General features: G+C 32.0%; 3 protein-coding genes across 3 annotated transcripts; all 3 read left to right on the forward strand.

The window, feature by feature from the left end:
* Positions 1–3437: 3437 nt before the first annotated feature.
* On the forward strand, positions 3438–5668 carry LOC112521717 (DELLA protein RGL2-like). Its single transcript, XM_025130713.1, has 2 exons — positions 3438–4287; positions 5031–5668. Exons 1-2 carry the CDS (start codon positions 3438–3440, stop codon positions 5666–5668), a joined length of 1488 nt encoding a protein of 495 aa, XP_024986481.1.
* Positions 5669–7342: 1674 nt separating this feature from the next.
* LOC112521147 (probable bifunctional TENA-E protein) lies at positions 7343–8943 on the forward strand. Its single transcript, XM_025129847.1, has 3 exons — positions 7343–7667; positions 7939–8156; positions 8477–8943. Exons 1-3 carry the CDS (start codon positions 7497–7499, stop codon positions 8796–8798), a joined length of 711 nt encoding a protein of 236 aa, XP_024985615.1. The 5' UTR covers positions 7343–7496; the 3' UTR covers positions 8799–8943.
* A 2602-nt stretch (positions 8944–11545) lies between these two features.
* On the forward strand, positions 11546–21141 carry LOC112522236 (aldehyde dehydrogenase 22A1). The gene is made up of 14 exons (XM_025131339.1): positions 11546–11893; positions 13294–13334; positions 14004–14096; positions 15453–15580; positions 16245–16367; positions 17264–17417; positions 17726–17829; positions 17896–17974; positions 18269–18364; positions 18510–18647; positions 18977–19192; positions 19338–19529; positions 20500–20643; positions 20856–21141. Exons 1-14 carry the CDS (start codon positions 11782–11784, stop codon positions 21003–21005), a joined length of 1770 nt encoding a protein of 589 aa, XP_024987107.1. The 5' UTR covers positions 11546–11781; the 3' UTR covers positions 21006–21141.
* Positions 21142–22922: the final 1781 nt, after the last annotated feature.

Raw genomic sequence — 22922 nt, forward strand, 5'->3', positions numbered from 1 at the left:
GACAGATTTGTGCCATATACCTCTACCTATATGTTTTTTTGATTGTTATTGAAATTTATTTGTGCATGTTAAATAGCGATTATGTACTATATATATATATATATATATATATATGTTGGCTATGGTTAAAACATACTATACACCTTAATCTAAGAGCACCGATCGATGGTAATTGATCTTTTGGGTATCGTGTGTGAGTTTGACTAGACATGACAAGCTGTCTGTACTCTGTATGGTGTTTGACACGACTAAAACTGAATAAGGCTATACTAGTTTTCCTTAAATATTGTTTGATGATTTTATACGGTCGTGGTGGAATAGGAAGTGGTGGTTGTAGCTAGCCAGGCCATGTTACACCCATATCATGACTATCGATCAATATTAAGACAAGACATATAGACATTTAGGGGGTATTTACCGAACATTTACTCCGTAAATACTTACCGTGTTAGTTTACCTTACTAGATGAACATGACAATGATTGAAAAGCTTACCCGGTAAAAGTAATTACAAGGACCGAGAGTGAGAGTTTATCAGGTAAGTCAGAGTGACGATGACTCTTACCCGATAAAAATGTTGCATAAGATATCATTTTAATAGATATAGTCCATAAGTTAAATGAAAATATTGAATTTTACCGATATATACTTATCAGGATAACGACCGCTAAGTTGAAAATTTAGGCACTTAAACTAAAATTTTCAGTAGAAAATTGACAGCTTGATAATTTTTTATTTCACTACGACTTTTGCCGGCCCTCCAAGTGAAAACCAATTAACTAGGTACCATATGTGAAACACACAACCGTCTATAATTGAGACACAAAAAATAAAAAAAGAACTGGTCATAAAATAAATCAAAAAACTAAATATGTTATTATTTTATGTACAAAAATGTTTGTATTTAAAACTTCTTACTATAATGATCAGAGAGAGAGAATTAATTCAACCGGTTTCGATGTAGTTTAATCCTAAACAGGTTGCGGTTGGTAATTAACTGAACTTCGTCCATTTTAGATGTGATTAACCCTAGCTAAATGATCATATCAAAGTTACAAAACCATATTTTATATTATATTATAATGTTGGGTGTCAACTTATATATTTGAAACTACAATAATAACACAAGTTTATCTTGATAGAGTTGGTTTGAACGACTCTTCTCTCCTCCTAGGCATGACTTCAAATCTTGTTTCAATCATTTTATTAGTCTTTATACAACTGTTAATTTCACGTTTATTATGTTTTTGGAAGAAAAAAAATTACGATAAAAGACTTGAACACAAAACTTCACATACAAATTGTAAAGAACTAATCAACGAACCAATAATGATTTTTTTAATAAATATTCGTAGCTTCGGTTTTTATTGTTAAATGATACCACTAGGTCCGCCTATGCCTTAGGGTTTGAATTTTTTTTAACTTTCTTCTCTTCTCATTTTGTATGCGATAAAATTGAGATTCTAGAAGTTTTTAACGTTCATCGAAGTATTTTTGACATATGGGTAAGAACTTCTTTGTAACCTTTATTTGGTATTAATATGAATTATGAATCATCATCTCACCCATATGGACATACACTACTAAGAGGCCATTTACCAAACACTTATCCGGTAAGCACTTAGTGGTAAAATTCAACACTATTATTTACTTGCTAGGTAAGATTTTAGTCAACAAAAACGGCTTTCTGTGCAACAATTTAGCCGGTAAGAGTTGATTATGGTAAGAGTCATGGTTCTCACTTACCGGGTAAGACTCTTGGTTTTTGCTTCGCTTTTACCGGGTAAGCTTATTGGTCATTGTCATATTCATCCGGTAAGATAATATAACTTGGTAAGCGCTTACCCGAATAAGCATTTGGTAAACGGCCTCTAAATCGATAATAGAATCACGTTAATTCTTGTGTCGATTATTTTTTTGGGTATCTTTCATCTATAAATAAAGCATTTCTCCAGCAAGCCTGAGCATGCCAAGAAAAAGAGCGATGCCTATTCATGTTTAGGTGCAAGTGTGAGTTTTTAAAAAAACCAATAGATGAACTCAACCAGGATAGTAATGGACTCAGGTTTTTCTTCCTGGACTATTTTTGTCTTTTCTGAATGATAAAAAATCGGGACAAAAGAGAATGATATTTTGGAGTTGACAGGTTGGTGTACAAGGCCCAGGAACGGATATCTTCATTCTATCGTGATTGGTTTGTTATTAATTAAAGGTGGTTATTAGTCTCTATTGAATACCCTTAGGCCCAATTTTTATGACATAAACGGATTATGAGATTTTTGAATTTTAGGTGGCGTTTGTTTTATAAGAGATGTTGAAGTTTAAAGTCTTATTTCATTAAAATGATTAATAATAAGTGGTGTTGAAGTCTGAATTCTGATCAATAAGACTGTTTGTTTATGTAAACTGATTAATGTTTGAATTTGTTTAAATTGTCTATTTTACCTATTAGAAAATTATAGTGTTGAATTTATAGATAAGTTTATACAACTTCACATATTTATTCATCATCATTACGAATTTTACATCTAAAATTATATAATTATCAATCATTTAAACGAAAATATGTCATTAACGGTGTTTAACACATTTAAACCATTTTAAAATACATCAATTGAGAGAGGCGAGAAGTGATTTGGTCAGGATCGATTGAGAGGTGATCGATTAAGGTCAATCGATTGAGAAAGACCGTTGCTGAAGGTGCAGAGAACAATAAGAAACAAATAAGATATTGATTTACCTCTTACCAGATAAAAGGTCAATAAAACATAAATGTCTCTGAAAAATTGGAAGAAAAAAAAACAAACGGTTTAAATAGTCATATATCTTAACTAATCAGACATAAGAGACTAATAAAAGTTTAAAAATAAAACAATGCCTTACCGTTTGAAACAGGCCAAAAGACCAATTTTTGACCATCTCTTATCCTCAACTTTAATTTGTTTTTGAATTTCCATACAAATCTTGATGTCTACTCCTATTCTCTATTTAGGTATATTGGTATTAGTTATTGGTTGAAAAGAGAAGTTGACTAAAATAGTTGACCTTCTAATCCTATTTATTTTAAGTCAAATTTTCAAATTAGTTATTATTTATGCAAATGGTTCAGGTATTTGTATAAACCAAATTTTTTGATAAAAAGAAAAAAGAAACGGACATTTGCTTTAAGAAAAAGTACAAATTTACGTTGAAAAAAGAGGTTTGAATTTTGACAAGTCAACTGTTGACGAAATTAGCTTATATTCCAACGATTGAAAATAGGAGGCTCTCTTCGTTTTTCGTCTGCTAGCTCCATAACTTTTTGTGTTAGCATATGGAATTTTTGTCCTTTTAAGCAGGCTGAATCAAAAAGCATCGAACAAATCGGCAAAAAGGTGACTATGTCGAGGCCAATTTCACTCTATTTTAACTGCAAAATTCATGCTTTCAGTTGCAACGATGTTTCCTTCCAAGAAATTTGATCTTGCTGCAGATTCAGATAATCCTTCTTCTAAACTCCAAATAAATGATCAACAGGAGCCCTTTTTCAGCGATTTCGGAGATTCAGATAATTGTTATGTCGATTTTGCTTCTCCAGCTTTTCATGTTTTCGTAAAGAATACCAAAGATTCACCATTTCCAACCAGATCAAGAAAATTGAATGCTGAAAAGATTCTGGTTCCAACCCAAAATCCTGACAAAAAACTGTCGACTAACGCAATAATTCGATTGGCTTGCCAACGGTTTGTCGAATCTTGTTCTTCGAAAAATGATCAAATTTCGTGTTCTGCATTATCGGATGATGAAGTTAAAGATATTGAACTTGTGCATACTCTTCTTACTTCAGTTGAGAAAACCGGCCAACGACAGTTTGATTGCGCAACCAAACTCGTTGAATTATGCAATAATGTATCTACGACTGAAGGAAATCCGGTCGAACGATTGGTTTACTACTTCTCCAAAGCTCTTCATGAGAAAATAAACCGAGAAATGGGAAGAGTAGAGTGCGATGGACTTGGAAATATGCAGATGTTTGATCTTCAAGAAGCGTCGACAAGTGTAGAAGCGAGCATTTTCGCATTTCACCAGCGGGTTCCGTTGCCGCAGGTTTGCCAATTTATTGCTATTCACATGATCATTGAAAATGTAAGGGAAGCAACAAAAATTCACGTAATCGATCTCCAGATCAGGCACGGGATGATATATACAGTTTTGTTGAAAGCTCTGGCGAGTCAGTGTGAATCGCATATCGAGCATATCAAGATAACTGCTATCGGTACAAGAGCAGAATCAAAGATAAAAGACATTGGTATGTGATTAAATTTATCTTTAAAAGAGCTCAAATATAGAAAGTAAACAACATTTATTGGGTTTGCGTTTACCGAATAAAAGTGCATTATGAGTAAATGATTCGGTCCATATAAGCGCTAACTAAGTAACAGAGAAAATGGGATTTTGATGTTGGTCGGGTCTACGCTAATGCTAACCGAGTCAGCACCTTAAGTCACGTCAGTGATCAAAGTAAAGGTGTTGCCCATTGACCAAGTCAGTTAGGTCAGTAGTAAGTAGGGCCTAAATGTTTATATATATATATATATATATATATATGTGTGTGTGTGTGTGTGTGTGTGTGTGTGTGTGATCAAATGCAAATCACTCATATTTGTACAAAACCGTGCAAATCACTCTTATCCAACGATTTTATTGTTTAATTTAATGATTTTGTTTCATCAAATTGTTTAATATTATGAAATTGTTTTATATAATACTTTTCTAGATTAAGTTTTCAATATATGGTTATGAAATTTTAATAAAATTGTTTTATGTATTATTAAAAATAATATAAAGAAGATGATACTCATGATTAACACTTTTTGCAATAAAAATGATTTATCAGCCTCTTATAATTACAAAAAAATGAAAACAACGAAAAATTATGATGGATTGAATGAGATTTGTATGGTTTATATATATATATATATATATATATATACACACACACATACAAGGTTGATTGTTCTATGTCTAGCTCAAGTTTATTGATTTTTGCAGGTAAACAACTTGCTGATTTTGCAGAATCGATTAACTTGTCATTTAGTTTCAAGATGGTTATGATAGCAGATGTGCTCGATTTCAACATCAACCTCCTTGAAATTGATGATGATGAAACAGTTGCCGTCTACTCGTCGTGCTTTTTATCGAGTTTGATCGCAAAACCAAACCATCTCGAATATCTTATGCGAGTGATTCGAAAAATTAATCCTTGTGTAACAGTAATCACCGAAGTTGAAGCAAACCATACTTCATTGGCTTTTGTGAAACGTTTCACCGAAGCTCTTTTCTTCTATGGTGCACTTTTCGACATCATGTCGTATTGTTTGGCTAACGATGATCGGGACCGAAAGGTTTCAGAGTCTGTGTTGTATGGTCAATCTATACGTAATATTGTTGCGGCTGAAGGAGATGAACGAACAATTCGACACATTGGTGTTGATGTTTGGAGGGAGTTTTATGCGCGATTCGGAATGTTGGAAATCGAATTGAATGATGCGTCGTTATTTGAAGCAAAGTTGCTGATTAGCAACTTCGATTGCGGGAGTTGTTGTTCGATTCGTGTTGATGGAGGATGTTTGCTCATCGATTGGAAAGACGTACCGATCTTCTCTGTTTCCGCTTGGAAGTTTCTATAATGTAATGCCGTACATCGTTTGAAATAAAATATTTGAACTTATGGTCTAATCTGATTTATTTAGGGGCGTCTATCAAACTATTAGATTTGGTCCCTGGCGGTTATTATTATTTTTTTTTTTGTTAAATGAAGACATTTTAATTCTTTTATCAATCTTTTTATCTTTTACCCAATAAAATTGATTTTTACCGAGTAAAAGAAAAATAAATAAATAAATAAACAAAAGCGTTCATCTTTTAACAGAATTTTCTATAAACCGTTACAAGGATGGATCAAATCTAAATATTTTTAAAAACTACAATGGTTTTTTTATAATTTCATAACTCGACTAAGTAGGCACCAAATTCATAGTTTACTCTTCATTTAATTGTATATAACAAAGCAAGATGTAACATTTTTTATATACCATATTATTAATATCTTCTGTTGTAACGATTTTGATATTTTATAAGAAAATATATTACGGTAGACTTATTATGTTTTAAACTAATTTCATGAACGTGTAGTTAATAAAAGAATAATGTTATTTTCTTTATTTAATGAGAAAAAAAACATTTGTTCTAAAAAAATGCACACTTTAACTTTAAACAAAGGGAACGTTTTAAAAAAATCTAATCAATTTTTTCGTTTTAAATGAATTAATCTTTTAATTTTTTTTGATGAAAAAATACTAAACATTTTCATTTTATATAATTAAATCCCTAAACCATTTTTTTTAAATATAAAAATATTATCAAACGTTTTCATTTAAAATAATTGTTTCTGAACAATTTTTTTAATAAATAAATTATAAATTTTTTTAAAATTTTGATGGTTTATTATTAAAAAAGAAATTCAAGACTAATCTATACTATATTATAAAACATTTGATAAAAATTCTTAAAAACATTTTTTATACATTAAGTACTGTATATTGATACATATTACTTAAAATTCAATATTACAAGTAAATTATGCATAATTACAATTTATTAAAGTTTCATGTTTAAATTCGTATAACTAACTACAGATAAACATAATCAAATATATGATAAACATCTTATTTTAAAATCTAAAATATCTAAGATATAATTAGGATAATTATCGAGTTCTAATTATTATTTTTATAAGAAAATTATGTTATTAAAACAAATATAAACTATTTCATTATTGAACCTAAATTAAATTATAATAAAAAAATTGAATAAAAAATCACACAAAAAATAAGAATTTTAAATAGTTAATTTAATACTAATATTGATAAATTTTTGTTAAAATTTTATGATATCTTCAAATTTATATTTTATTCAAAAATAAAAACATCATCGCTTTTTCAAAATTACATAATACCATATTATATCATCGACTGAAATAAATAATAAAATGAAATATTAGAATCAAGATGCATTTCGCTGCATTACACGAGTACCCTTCTAATAATCAATAATTAGTTTCTTCATTCAAAAAGTTCGAAAGACTAAATAATTTAAAATAAAAAATTTAATAATTTTTTCATTTAAAAAAAGGTTTAATGAATTAAGTATTTAAAAATTGGTTGAATTTTTTTTGAAATTTTTTCCTTAAATAAACTAAGATAAGAAAACAGTGTAGAGGTTTATTTTGAAAAGGTTTAGGTCAATATTTATAAGGCTGAATTAAATTGTACCGTACAAGTCACTTATTCGACGAGGTAAGATGAATAAGAAGGTGTGAGTCAGTGGAAGGAGGCTACTTGGCTACGTTTAAGCCGTCACAAGTGTCCTTCAAGTCGGTGGACGGCGATCCGGTGGCTATTTCTAATCAACCGAAACAACCCCAATTCAATTTCTGCTCAGACGACGGTGGAAGACATGGAAGGGGATGGAAAAAAGGTGGTGACGGAAGGAGTTGACTGCAAGATTCCGGTAACGGAGGCGTGGCTGAGGAAGCACCGTTTACTTTACAATGGTGCCACCAAACACCCGTTTATCCGCAGCATCCGTGACGGATCTGTTGATTTCACTTCTTTCAAGAGATGGCTGGTAATTTCCCCCTTTTTCTTCTTATGAAGCTTAACTTCTTAATTCAAATTTTTGCTAAATGGATTGAACTTCGCCACTAAAATTCAAAAATTCTTGCAACTCCCCCGTGTCAAAATCTGTACAAACTTCATCGAACTTTGTACTTGGGTACTCAAAAATTTAAGGGTTTCTTGCTTTAATTCTTTTGGTGGATTCGTGTGTTTTTAGATTTCTAGATTTTGTTCCTCTGAATCTGGTTCGAGTCGGATTAAATTTTGTATGGCGGATTCAGGGACAGGATTATATATTTGTAAGATCGTTGGTTCCTTTTGTGGCAAGTACATTGGTGAAGTCTTGGAAGGAATGTGGTGATGGTTTGGATATGGAAGTGATATTAGGTGGTATGGCTTCTTTAAACGACGAGATCAATTGGTTCAAGAAAGAAGCTTCCAAGTTTCATGTTTCCCTGACCAACGTCATCCCTCAAAAGGCAAACATCAAATATTGCAGGTAACGCGAGCTACGATTCCAAGGGTTTGTAAGAGTGCGGTTTGCGTCAATTGAATGAAATAATTATGTGTAATCGGGTAGGTGTTCGGTCAGGAGCATCACTCTTTAGCTAAACTAGCAAATGTTGACCGAGTCAGCCGGCCTAACAAAATAAGCATCGATTAAAAGTAGGTTAACAGGCCCAAGTCATTTAGATCAAACTTTGATTATAAAGTACTTGTTGATATAGCCAGTATTGCGATTCATTTGAAAGCGATTGATAATGTCATGGTGTGGATAATCTTGCTACTAATCTATTGGCCTTTGTGGGGGTGTTGTAGATTTCTAGAGAGCCTTACGAGTTCTGAAACCGAATACGCGGTGGCAATCTCGGTGTTTTGGGCCATCGAGGTGGTGTATCAAGAAAGCTTTGCTCATTGTCTTGAAGAAGGCGGTACGATTCCGCAAGAGCTACAAGAGACTTGTGAACGTTGGGGCAACGAAGCTTTTGGAGCTTACTGCAAGTCGTTGCAAGATATCGCTAATCGTTGCTTGCATAAAGCATCGGCTGAGGTAATCTCGAAAGCGGAGGTATCTTTTCTACGTGTCCTTGAACATGAAGTCGAGTTTTGGAACATGAGCGTTGGAGAAGCAGGAGTTTAATTAGGGAGAAAAATAAGCTCGAAAAGTATGTAGCAAGTATGGTAAATGTGGTGCTGTATCCTGAATCGTGTCTATGTTTTCGTTCCATACATATTCATCTTGATAAATGCATAAACCCTATAAAAAGGATGGAATGACTTTGCCTCGTTTAGTATTATAATCATAATATTATGATATATATAATTGTAACATCCGAGACAATTATATAAGATATCGTCTGTAACAAGTTGTTATATTACAATTACAAAAACTATAGGATATACACGTCCTTACCTTATAGACCATGTCGATCCATCAGATCAATGATGTACAAAATGGATATATTCCTATGACCATCAAATACAATTCATGTAAAGTAACAAATTCAAGGAGCAATAAAAATCTTTTTGTGGTTATAGAGGTTTAAATGCGGTGATTCTGGACTATCTACAAAGTAGGTGGTCGTCTTGGGATTAGTCGGCTTGCATAGCAGGTTGGATGTCCAAGTTAATAAAAAAAAATTATAGGTAATATATCTATACTATATTATAAAGTATTTGACAAATATTTTTAAAAATTATTTTTATACATGAAATATTGTTTATTGATATATATTACTTAAAATTCGAGATTATAAGTAAATTATGCATAATTACAATTTATAAAAAGCATTATGTTCGAATTCATGTAAGTAACTGCAAATAAATATAATCGATTATATGATAAACATTTCATTTTATTTTAAATATAAAAAATCTAAAATATAATTAGTTGAAATATAAAAAATCTAAAATATAATTAGAATAATTATTAAGTTATACTTGTAACAGAATACTTAATTATTATTCTTATAAAAATTATATTATTAGACCAAAAACAAATTATTTTGTTATAATTTAGGTTTAATAACTCAATAATTACTCTAATTATATTTTAGATTTTTGTATTAAAAATAGATGTTTATCCTGTAATTGATTATATTTATCTGCAGTTCGTTATACGAATTCAAATATGAAGCTTTAATAAGTTGTAATTACGTATAGTTTACTTGTAATCTCGAATTTAAAGTAATATGTATTAATAAATAATATTTATGCATAAAAATAGTTTTTTCTAAAAGTATTTATCAAATGTTTTATAATATAGTATAAATAAAAATTATATTATTAACGAAAAACAAATTATTTTGTTATTAAACCTAAATTAAATTATAATATAAATTTGAATTAAATAAATTATATAAAAATGATAATTTTTAAAAAGTTAATTTGATACTAATGTCAATACATTTTTTTTCAAATTTTTATGAATAAATTTTATCAGAATCACATAAAATCGCATTACGTCGACATAGACAAAAAATAAAACGAGACATTATCTTGATGTATCTCGCTGCATTGTGGGAGTATCTTTCTAATATATATATATGACGACAATCAAATGAGAACCAGAAAAAATTACAAACGATAAGAACCGATATAAAAATATATTTTTACATTAGATTTTTTGATCAAAAGATATGATTTAACATATTGTTTCACTTATCTTTGTATTCATGTTATGAAAAAAAAAATTGTCTGTGAATTTTTTTTATTTACTTAGTGAAACGAAGAATATATATAAAAAATATTCATATAGTAAACAAATACATGTTAAAATGTCACATTATGAAACTAATATATGTTAAGCAAAATATCTTAAATCTTAACATTTGATAAAAAAAATAATGTAGCAACTTATTTTTATATTTGTTCTCATGGAGTTTGTAACCTTTTTGTGGTTCTCATTTGATTTAACCCACATATATGTATGTGTGTGTGTATATATATATATATATATATATATATATATATGAGCAATCAAATGCATATAACTCATATTTGTACAAACTGTGCAAACTACCTTCATTTGTCGATTTCATTGTTTAATTTAATGAAATTATCTAGTGAAAGTGTTTAATCTTATGAAATTATTTCATATAACACTTTTCTTGATGAAATTGTTCCATATATGATTGTTTCTATGTTTTAATGAAATTGTTTTGATGTCTTTCTCTAAAATTAATATAATGAATATGATAATATCCATAATTAACACACTCCACAATAAAAATGACTAATTAACCTCTTATAATTACCACAAAATGTAAAAAATGAAAATTAATGATTGGTTGAATGAGGTTTGCACTGTTTGTACAAATAACGTGTTTTGCAAAGTAAACCTCCCCTAGCCCTTCATACGGTCAATATTGGATTTGACTGGTCAAAAATTACAGCTATATGAAAAATAAAGAGGGTAGTTTCGTAATCTTTACAAATAGACAGCAAACGAATTCATATATGAACTACATGTTCATATGTGAACTCGTATAATTCACATATGAACTATTTTAGCGAATTCACATATGAACTCGTATGATTCACATATGAGCATATAGTTCATATGTGTATAACATGGATTAACATATGAACCCGTTTACCATATATTTATAAAAATTATAAAACTATCCCTCCATCTTTTGCATATCCATGTGAGTAATTATTCAGTGCTTAACGATTAAAGCCGCAAATGTTGATCAGATAAAGGGCCAAGATCACTTGTTTACTTATCAAAATTTTATCACTTCTCAAATGAACTTTCATCTGTATGTATATATGTATGTATATATGTATGTATATATATATAGTTGTGTGAGAGAGAGAGAGAGATGTATATATATTTTCTTATAGCCATTTGGCTTTTTATATTTTCACAAAACATGTAAACTAGAAAATAGATCTTGAAGTAAATTAGAGTGGCCTGATCGTAATAATTACGGAAGCAGGGGGTTTTTAAATGGGCATAAAGTCAAGCTGTGGGTGCATCAACAAGTGAAGCATATATTCGTTTCCCTTGGCAACAAATGAGCTTAGATTCCATAAAAAATCAAGAATCAAGCCCTAGTTTAGATTTCTCCCCTTGATTGCTTGTGTAAAGGTTGAGATTTTTCAATCAATCGGAAGAGATGGCTTTTTGGTGGGCTCTTATCGTTATAGCATTCGCTTTTGTGATATGTAAATTTCTACTAATGCTCATTCCTTCTAATGTGCCTTCGATCGATGTTGACGCATCCGATGGTATACCTTCTATTTCTCTCAGTTAATTTTTTTTTACTAACATCAGTTCTGCATTGAAATTCGGCTCCACATTTCTAATGATTTTGCAGATTTCGACGTATAATCAATGGAAATACGTTTTTTTTATATAAATGCATGCACTTGTTTTGATGAACATCATACTCTTATAGTACAGTTGCTTTATGCAAATGAACGTGTCTATCTCACAGGTTGTGTGTCTGTGAGTATGTGTATAGAGCCATACTCCAATATGCATACGTCGTGTTTTGTTGGTTTTTTGTAATGTATATTGTGGATGATTTGTACTGCTGGTGATGTTTTGGTTTACATGCACACATGCTCGTTTTAGGTACAGTGGAAAATTTTACATCGCTCCAAAAAAAGAGGATAAATGGATTAATTCTCCCTATTTCAAGTTCTACTAGTTTTTGAGCAAATTTGGTGGTAAGAGTGTTATACTTTATGTCAAATGCTATTGATAGAAAAAATCTGGTGTTAGAAATGCATCAAAATTGTAATTGGTTTTTAATTTGGAAAGTTAATAGGTTTGATGATGGGAATCAATATAATGTACCTATTTCTATAGTATGGAGTATTTATGCAACTGGAGACTGGAGAGTAATGAATTTTTGGGGGCTTTTCCAGGCAACACAAGTCAAATACTAAGAGGCATCATTTAAGCCAACTAACACATATTTTTTTGATAGGGAGGGGGGAGACCCCTCCAGATCAAGGCAAAACACTAAAACGCTAAAAGCAACAATGAAGCGCGGGTGGGAGGAAACCTCAACCACTAACACATATTTATGTACCCTTTTTTTGGGTTAAACTTAATTGCTCATGGTGCTGGTTTTTATTTTAGTTGAAAAACTGTGTAATGAAGTAGCAGCGTTATATCCTTGGGGAAAAACCACCTGCATTTGCATCCTGCTCCCTTATGCTACGGATAGAGCTGTAGACAACATTATCCATTCAAACATCCCATGAAGGCTCTGGATCCCCTTAAGTTATATAGTTTGTGATTATTGTGTCAAGTGCAAGTGTGCACATGCTGCAATGCATATCATCTTAAATTTGAAACCATAGAATTTCATGACTGAGGATCTAATGCTCCCTCTAGGGAAAACTATCTTTCTAATTTACAAGAACAATATCCTAACAAACATAGAGTGACACCAAGAGAAGAACATACAACTCACAACCTCATATCCATTTGGAAGCAAATCACTCTTATATATCTCACTTTTCTTAACATATATCTATAAGCATGTTCATATGTCATTGATCTCTGTGGTGCTTGTGATACTTATTTGATTCTCTCTTTTTATGTGTGCTTGTGCATTTCACTTTGTGTTGATACTTGCTTATGATGTATGCGTTTTGACATGGATATTTAACAGTTATAGATGATGGACATCCCAAAGAGAATAGCTTCATTTATGTAAGTTTTTTTATTTATGTTCCTGGTAGTATATTATTTTATCAATGAAAACTTCTTTTTGTTCTCTCTTGCATTTGTAAGAGTAACATGTACTTAGAGAGGGCAAAGCAAGTGTAGGCATAGGCTAAGGGAGTTCACATGTAGAATATAACTGATAACTTGATCTTAGATAGGGATTACAGGAGAGGGTAGAGGACTGCAATTCACAAAGCAGAGCCCATGAGGCTTGGCCTCATTCTCATTCTTATCACAATTTCATATGGGTATCACTTTTTCCCTACCCTGAAACCCCAAGATTCTGAGAAAAAGGCTTTGTGAAACCTATCCTGCTTTTTTATTGTCTTCCATTTTTCGTAGTCAATTAACTTATGTAAGTGTTTAGACATTAATACAGAATACAGAAAAACTATGAACTTTCACATAAGGGAATGACGTTTTTACATTGCATACATGACGTTTAACTTATGTAAGTGTTTAGACATTAATACAGAATACAGAAAAACTATGAACTTTCACATAAGGGAATGACGTTTTTACATTGCATACATGACTTTGTATTATATGGCAAAGAAGAACTTTTGTCCTTCAAGTCATTTCATGCTTGCTCTGTTTGGATTTTCAAGATTCAGAAACACTTGACATTTCTTTTATGCATTCTTCATATTATAGATACCTTCAAGAAGACAAACTGATAAAGTCCAATGCTACGAGCCTGCAACTATGAAGTACCTAGGGTACTCCCCTGCTCTGAAGCCTGATGAGGTTGGTGATTAGAAATGAACTTCTATAACAAAGAGCTTCTATGCATATTGAAATGGCTATCAAAATACTAACTTTATGGAACTGGGCATTATTTATGTCATCATTTTTTGTTTTCCATTGTATAATAAAGCTGAACCTCTATATGATTATAATGTCGTCAAATGCGCTTGTGATTTCCTTCCTCCTCTCCCAACAGATTTGAGCCTTCAACATCGGGCATGACCGAATATCTGGCAGATAGAAAGTCCTACATTTTCATCATATGCATCTCCATGTTCTAGAGCATCTATTTCATTTTTGACATCATTATTTTAAAAGTTGCTTTTGTCACTTCTAATGTTTATTGACACATTGAGTTCCTGTAGTTTGGATTTAGTAAAAACATTTAGGACTTAACTCTACAGGTCAGAGAGCTGTTAAGCTCAATAATGTTGGAATTTTCACTCATTTACTGTCCACTCTTCCAGTTATTGTAGAAGTTAACTCTTTTTTATGGTAGACTAGTACAGAAAAATATACTAATAAATACACCCATGGCAAAACACCTTCATACCTTGTCAGGGATGTGCTAAGTTGATATACTTGAAAACTATCGTGCTTTACACTCCAAAAAATTGATGTTGATGTCGTACTGGTTACAATCCAAGAAACACCCATTAGCTCGTGTATACATTACACATCCCTATTCTAATGGGTGTTTCTTGGATTGTAGTTTTTATCTTTTCTATAATCACCAATTCCTTAAACTTATAAACAGTAAATTATTTCATTGATAATCTATACTATATTATAAAGCATTTGACAAGAACTCTTAAAAACCATTTTTTATGCATGAAGTACTATTTATTGATGCATATTTCTTAAAATTCAAAATTACAAGTAAATGATGCGTAAGTACAACTTATTAAAGCTTCATGTTTGAATGCATGTAACTAACTGCAGATAAACATAATCACATAAAGGATAAACATCTATAATCATTGAGTTCTAACAAAATACTTAATTATTATCTTTATAAGAAGTTATATTATCAAACCAAAAATAAAAAAAAGGAATTAAAGAAATACACAAAAAAGAGAAAATTTAAATAGTTAGTTTGGTACCAATATCAATATTTTTTTTCAATTTTTTATGATATATCTTTATATTTATATTTTATTAAACATTGTCTTCTTCTCAAAACCACATAAAACCGTATTATAACATCGACTGAGACAAAAAAATGAAATATTAAAATCGAGATATATATTGTTACATTGTGCGAATACCCGGCTTCTAGTAGTATAATATACATCTGCCACCTGCATGCTTCCTTAATTATTTATTGGTTGAAAACAATCATCAGTGTGTTCTCAGGTCAAGGAGCGAGTGGCACAGGTTAGGAAATCCCAGAAGGTGTGGGCAAAGAGTAGCTTCAAGCAAAGGCGTCAGTTTTTGCGTGTACTTTTGAAGTATATTATTGAACATCAAGAGCTTATATGCGAGTAAGAAATCTTTTCTTGATAGAATGATGAACAAGATATTGATAGGATCACTTTTTGAGCATTATCTTTTAGTACTGTCTTAGTGCTTTTTGTTCTTTTTTTCACTCTTTATTGATCTTAATCTTCCTTATTGATTTGATGTTTGTTTACTTGTACTTAAATAGTTTTCCTTTTCTATAGTTGGATTTTCATGTTACTCTTTACTCGTGTGAGTTTCTAAGTGACCCCCCTTTTGTCAACCTGGGTGCATTTTTAGGTTGCCAACTTTTTGGTTAGTGTATGTTCTCCATGTCAGCTTGCCAACTTGAATGTACTCTGCTGGCATAATTGTTTAGCACGCATGTAAGGTCAACGACCTTGGGAAAAAGTTTTCTGCAAGAACCAGAAGGCTAAAATTTGATGTGCGTCCAAGATGCTCTATTGATGCTTTCTTGAATGTAAAACTCTTGCTTGGAAGTACAATTCTAACAAGGTTCAGGAGAGATTGCTAATTTGATTAGCAGGCTCTTGTCATTGTGTATAGGTTCCCTTTCCAATTGAGCTCCAATATGTCAATTTGTTAAATTGGTGTATTTAAAGTGATTATGCTGATCAAGGGGTACCATAACATCTGTTAATAACTAAAAAGGAGAGTCAAATGATTCTAATTCATTTTTATTTTTAGAATCTCTTCACGTGATACCGGAAAGACAATGGTGGATGCATCCTTGGGTGAAATAATGACAACGTGTGAGAAGATTACCTGGCTTCTTTCAGAGGGTGAGAGGTGGCTAAGGCCCGAGTACAGGTACTAAATTTTCTCTCTTCAAGTGTATATGATAGTTAGTTGTAATCTTAGGACGATCACAGTGGTGACTTCCATGAGTTAATGAGCCCTCTTTGAAGAGGTAAAGGGGAGGGGGGGGGGGGGGGGGGGGGGGTTCCAGACTGTCATCGTTCTATCTGAAAAACCCTCCATCCACCTCAAAAGAGTCCCTTTATAGTTTTCCTCCGTCTCAAGATAGATTCCTTTTTCCAGATTTAGCATCAAGTTAAATTTGAGTTTCCTAAATTACCATCCCTTCTAAAAGTTGAATAATCATTTGTGTGTTGTAAATCCAACCCAAACGGAGCCTGGTATATCCCACTCAGAAGTTGAGTCTGAGGTATGGGATGTTCACAGACCTGCCATCTACAGTGACTGTTTCCTTGAAGTCCCCCAGATGTATGCTTCGTATTTAATCATATGTAGGGTCGTTCAAAATGTTTTTCATGTCCTATATTTCAAGTGGTTTCATTTTCTTTGGTGATACTTTTATCTTGGAACCCTTCGATAACTGTTATTCAAGCTAATATTCCAAAATGATGGCTAAACTTGAAACCCAGAACAGAAAGCATAAACTTCCAGAACGAATTAACAAACAAGCTGTAAGTTTGTTTGCCTTACTAATGAGATTACATTTCTGCACCATTCAAAGTCTTAATTTTAATTTTAATCTAGAGCTTCATTATTGCTATTGTTGTTCATCTATCAATGCCACTCAATTGTTTAGCAAGAATTAAGTAAGCTGGGTACATTACTTTCACATGTGCCATGTTTCTTCTTCAATTCCATGTGCTTAGTAAATTTATCTTTTGCAATTAGTAAAGAACGCTACAACAATATGATCAAAGATATGTTTTTTTTATCATGGTGTTTCTCAGATCCTGTGGAAGATCAATGCTTCACAAGACATCCAAGGTGGAATTTCACCCCCTTGGTGTAGTTGGAGCTATCGTATCATGGAATTATCCATTTCATAACTTGTTTAATCCAGTGTTGGCAGCTGTCTTCTCTGGGAATGGCATAGTTGTGAAGGTATTTGATTCTAGGATAAAAATTTCACTAATCATTATAGTATTTACATTTAGTAGGATGCTCATCAGTCATCTCCTATAGTCTGTGTCTTGTTTCTTATACTCTGCCTTTTTTCCCTGTAGTATGTTTCAATCAATTCCTTTCAAGTACATTTTTGAACATACCATCTATAGGTGATGGGCGAAAAAGTAAATGCATTTTAAGCAGCGAATTGGCCCTGAACTTCATGTTGCATGTTTATCCAAATCTGTAAGAAGAATTTTTTTTTGAGTTCCACTTGAAGTGAAGCTATTTGATTGGTTTTGCAGGTCTCTGAACATGCAAGCTGGTCTGGATGTTTCTATGTGCGGATTATTCAAGCAGCCCTTGCAGCTGTTGGAGCTCCTGAAAATCTTGTTGAAGTAATAACTGGGTAAGCCTTTTTGATTATGCTGTCAATTTGCTTTTTTTAGGTACTTCAAACTTGGAATTTTGCCAGGTTTGCTGAGACAGGAGAAGCATTGGTGTCCTCGGTTGACAAGATCATATTTGTTGGATCACCAGGTGTAGGTAGAATGGTATGATTTTCAATTCGACAAATGCTTAAGATTTATCTGTTCTCTAAAATCAGAAAAAGTCAATTTTCTAGCTATACTTTCTGGCTACAAAGGAAGAGCTAGCTCTATCCAATAGCGATTGTTTTATTTTGAATACAAAACCTTTATTTTGGGGGTCCCTAGTGTTTTAAGGGATTACTTTCCCAGACCTCTTTGCACTTAACTTCTAATTTAGCTAAAGATTGTGAGTGCTTGCCTGTCAGATTTAGCCAAAGGATGCTTGATTTATTTTAACATTGTTTTTTGTAAATGCAGATAATGAGGAAGGCTGCCGATACATTGATACCTGTGACACTTGAGCTTGGGGGAAAAGATCCATTTATTGTGTGTGAAGATGTAGACGTGCCTCATGTATGAATAAGTCCACCTTTAGGTCAATTTGTATAATGAACTTTGATTGTGCTCTTACACATGCTTCTGAACATGTCGTTTTGACTTTTGATGTCTATTGGTTGGTGTCATTATTTGTTTAATAGTTTCTTAGAACCAAATATAGGTTGCACAAGTTGCTGTTAGGGCTGCTTTACAATCAAGTGGACAGAATTGCGCTGGGGCTGAGAGATTTTATGTTCACAAGGACGTCTATTCTTCATTTGTAGCTGCAGTTGTCAAGATTGTTAAATCTGTTACTGCTGTAAGTACTCTACTATGCTTTTGGTTGTAAGTTGTACAATGTTGTTGTTTTTATTCCTTTGGGGGTTAATATGATACAAATACATAAATAATATGCACTCACCTTAGGCATGCATGTCCTGTTTGTTGCTTAGACATTTGTAACATGAAGCGAAAACCAAACAACAAAAGGTGGATATTTTTGCTTATTCATCTACTCAGTTGCATGAGTCTTTTTGCTTTTTGGTTCGGAGATTATATTCCTTTTTGCCTTTTACGGGCTGCCGCTTATGTCGATCTTGGAATGTGGTTGCATGAATTCACCATTATTAACATGATTTGTTTATACAGGGTCCTCCTCAATCTGGAAAGTATGACATGGGAGCCATTTGCATGCAAGACCATTCTGAAAGGCTTCAAAGCCTCATAAATGATGCCTTAGACAAAGGAGCAGAGATTGTCGGTGGAGGAAGTGTGAGAAATATTAGTGAAGGCGCTGTTGATCAATACTTCCCTCCTACTGTTATTGTAAACGTAAACCACCAGATGAAGTTGATGCAGGAGGAAGTAAGTGGTAGCAACTAATTGTCAGAGTCTTCTCATTTGAAATGTACTTTTTTTTAGTTTATAGGTTTGATTTCACCAAGTATGACTTTGATGGGTTTAATAGAGAAGTGCATTTGAGTTCTTGATGATGTAATTCCATGAGCAGGCTTTTGGACCGATCATGCCAATAATGAAGTTCAGCTCTGATGAGGAGGCTATCATGCTTGCAAATGACTCAAAATATGGGCTTGGCTGTGCTGTTTTTTCTGGCAGTCAACGTCGTGCCAAAGCGATAGCCTCACAGATACATTGTGGAGTTGCCGCTATTAATGATTTTGCGTCCACATATATGTGTCAGGTAACGTTGTATAATTTATTGTTTCTGCTATCTTGAAGGTACTCTTTAAGGTAACTGCTGTTAGCTTCTGTTTAAACCAATCAAATCGGGATTCCGGTTACGTTAATTGCTGGTTTTACTCTAACCCAACAACCTTTGACTGGATGTAGCCAAAGTAACCTATTTGTAGTTCATTCTTTGTAACATGGTGGTCATTGGTCCTCGACTCCTTGTCATACAAATACCTTTATTCCATAACATATTCACATAAGTTGAAAATAATCCTAGGGGAGACAATACAAGGATAAAGCAAAGAAAAAACTTATAGTTAAAGATGCAAGGATGGACTTCTCTCAACATGGCAATATTCGACTCCAATAGTTTTATGAAGCCTCTGACGTTCTGTCATATGTCTTAAATATCCTCCAATAAGGAACAAATTATAGGAATCTTGTGGACCATAATCTAACTTATTAATGTTTTGTAATGACTGACTAATCGACAGCGAAATAGTTGCACCTTCAAAGTAATCCTATAACATTCAATGTGCATTCATCAATCCTTTTATTTGAATCCCATCTATCCTTGTTTCACATGATTATCTTAGTAGTGCATAATATTTGCAGTAATAAAAGCAAACCAAACAAATCAAAAACCAGTAATCCCATGCTTGTAGGGTTCGGGGGTAAGATGTACACATACCTTTCCTCTAGCCAAAGGGGTAGAGAGGCATAATATATGCAGTATATCTTATGCATATATTAAGTGAATGGATTAGATTTACCATTTTTGTTAGCAATCGTATGACTTTGCTTTGATGATTGATTCAACCATCACAAATCATGCTCCTTGGTAATTGCGCCCTTGTTTTGTCATCAAAGAATTTATTTTGCATCTTGTCTGTCCTTGTGCAACCGTAGATTGACCTTAATTTGAGATGAAGGTTGTTTAATGTCCTTGAAAGCTTTTGTTTTTTGTTGTTTTATGGCAGTCTCTCCCATTTGGTGGTGTAAAAGACAGTGGGTTTGGACGGTTTGCTGGCATCGAAGGGTTGCGTGCTTGCTGCCTTGTCAAAGCAGTCGTAGAAGATAGATGGTGGCCGTTGATTAAAACCAAAATACCAAAGCCAATCCAGGTAACCTTTGAAAATCAAGCATTCAAATGATCTTAGTTGGTTCCTAGGTTCTGAAAATATTTACGGTTCTCATTTGAACCTGCCAACTCTAAGATAATAGCGGTAAAGAAAGTAAGCATGTGACCGAGTTGTTTTTTAGAAATTTTGTTTTCCTTTTTGTTGGTAAATGGAAACTAACCAACTATTATTTATTTTGATGTGAGGGGGTGTAGTATCCTGTTGCAGAAAACTGCTTCGAGTTTCAGCAGTCACTTATTGAGGCTCTATATGGGTTGAACGTATGGGACCGATTGCGAGCACTGGTTAATGTTCTGAAAATGCTGACAGAGCAGAATTCTGCTGCTGCTAACACCAAGAGATAGAGGAGTGACTGACTGAGCCATCGTCGGGGTTGGTCTCGTTTTGAGTTTTATTTATGTAGAATGAAAAATGAAAATGTAGTTGTGGTTGTGGTTTGGAATTGGGGATGGAATGGAAAAGCTTTTCCAACTTTGAATGTGGAACATATGTTGTATTGTAGGCTACATGGTTCAATGATCGTGGGCAATGAATGAGATCATCAAAGCTACACAACCACAATTACATCAAACCCGTTCACCACAAATGACGATGATTAAAACATTGTATCAAAGGAATGAAGAAAGAGTTGAATGAAATGATTACATCACATACAATTGAAAATACTCTTCAACTCTAATACTATTGATTTAATTTTCTTTTATTTATCTTGTTTAATAAATCAATACTATCTTATTAATCAAATTTAACAAAAGTCTTAAAATACTAAATGATCAAAATATCATTTATACCAAAGGCGGACCAACATAGGTGCCATGGATGGCACGTGCCACCGTATCGTTTCTCCGGTGAAGAGTAAAAAATTTAGGTTTTGTGAATGGTGCAACCGTATTAATTTGTTGTGTGCCACCATATGTATTTTGAAACTACAATGAGAACATGTTTTATTTGATATAATTGGTTTGCAAGGCTTTTATTCTACCCCACACCCAAGTCCGAATCATGTTAGTTTCATTTTCTTAGTCAAACGATGCCACAATTTGAAAAAAATTTCCTATATTTTTTTTCTTATGGTCAAATGATGTCACCGTTTAAAAAAAATTATGGGTCCGTCTCTGCTTTATACTCACTTTTTCACCTCCTCCTTTCCTCACATACATTCACCCCCTCACATACACTACTAACCCTCTTACAACCGATTTTTTTAAAATTATGATTTTAAATTTACACTTTATACCCCTATAATTAATTAATAAATTTAATTTATGTCATTTACTTTTAAATGTTTCATTTTAAATCTTTATCAAATTAACATACATAATCGTATATCAATTAAAACATGTTTAAAAAATATATTTTTATTTTAACAAGTTACACCATTATAATCGTCTCGTTAATACCTTCTAAATGAGTCCAATATTGAATAATTGTTTACTTAATTATATTAATATATATTATATATACTGTGAAAAAATATTTTTAATATTTACGATTTATATTTTTATAGTTATTTATTTATATATATACTATATATTTTGGGGTTAGACTGTTCAAATTACACTGTATAATATGTTTTGTATTAATATGTTCTTGGGTTTGTTTGAAATATATAGATATATATATATATATACATGTATATATATATATATACATGTATTAATTCAACCTTAATCTGAGTTTCTAGACAAGAAAGAGGGTAAGCAGTTGAAATTTTATTCTAAAACCCATCTTTTTTTTGTCTTTTCATGGTTTATGATCTGTCAAATTTATAGTTTTCTTTATTGGTTTTGAGTGTTCATATTAAAACTCAAGTTTCTTGGTTCTTTGCTCTTAGTGTAAATCAAATACATTTATGGAGTCGTTTAAATATGTTGGATTTTAAATATATTGGATTTTAAACTGTCATACCTTTAAAATAAGTTTTTTAAAATTATATTTTTAAATTTATACTTTATACCCTTATAATTAATTAATTAATTTACTTTATGTCCTTTACTTTTAAATGTTTCATTTTAAACCTTTATCAAATTAACATACATAATCGTATATCAATTAAAACATGTTTAAAAAATATATATTTATTTTAACAAGTTACACCATTATAATCGTCTCGTTAATACCTTCGAAATGAGTCCAATATTGAATAGTTTTTTGACTTAATTATATTTATATATTATATATACTGTGAAAAAATATTTTTAATATTTACGATTTATATTTTTATAGTTATTTATTTATATATATATTATATATTTTGGGGT

This window comes from Cynara cardunculus (genome assembly GCF_001531365.2).
Source record: "Cynara cardunculus var. scolymus isolate 2C chromosome LG 11, CcrdV1, whole genome shotgun sequence".
Lineage (NCBI taxonomy): Eukaryota > Viridiplantae > Streptophyta > Magnoliopsida > Asterales > Asteraceae > Cynara > Cynara cardunculus.

Coding starts and splice junctions, on each gene's coding strand:
- LOC112521147 (XM_025129847.1), top strand. CDS start 7,497: ATGGAAGGGGATGGAAAAAAGGTGGTGACGGAAGGAGTTGACTGCAAG. Junction 7,668..7,938: donor CTTCTTTCAAGAGATGGCTG/GTAATTTCCCCC, acceptor TGGCGGATTCAG/GGACAGGATTATATATTTGT. Junction 8,157..8,476: donor GCAAACATCAAATATTGCAG/GTAACGCGAGCT, acceptor GGGGTGTTGTAG/ATTTCTAGAGAGCCTTACGA.
- LOC112521717 (XM_025130713.1), top strand. CDS start 3,438: ATGTTTCCTTCCAAGAAATTTGATCTTGCTGCAGATTCAGATAATCCT. Junction 4,288..5,030: donor ATCAAAGATAAAAGACATTG/GTATGTGATTAA, acceptor TGATTTTTGCAG/GTAAACAACTTGCTGATTTT.
- LOC112522236 (XM_025131339.1), top strand. CDS start 11,782: ATGGCTTTTTGGTGGGCTCTTATCGTTATAGCATTCGCTTTTGTGATA. Junction 13,335..14,003: donor AAGAGAATAGCTTCATTTAT/GTAAGTTTTTTT, acceptor TTCATATTATAG/ATACCTTCAAGAAGACAAAC. Junction 17,830..17,895: donor CTTGTTGAAGTAATAACTGG/GTAAGCCTTTTT, acceptor GAATTTTGCCAG/GTTTGCTGAGACAGGAGAAG.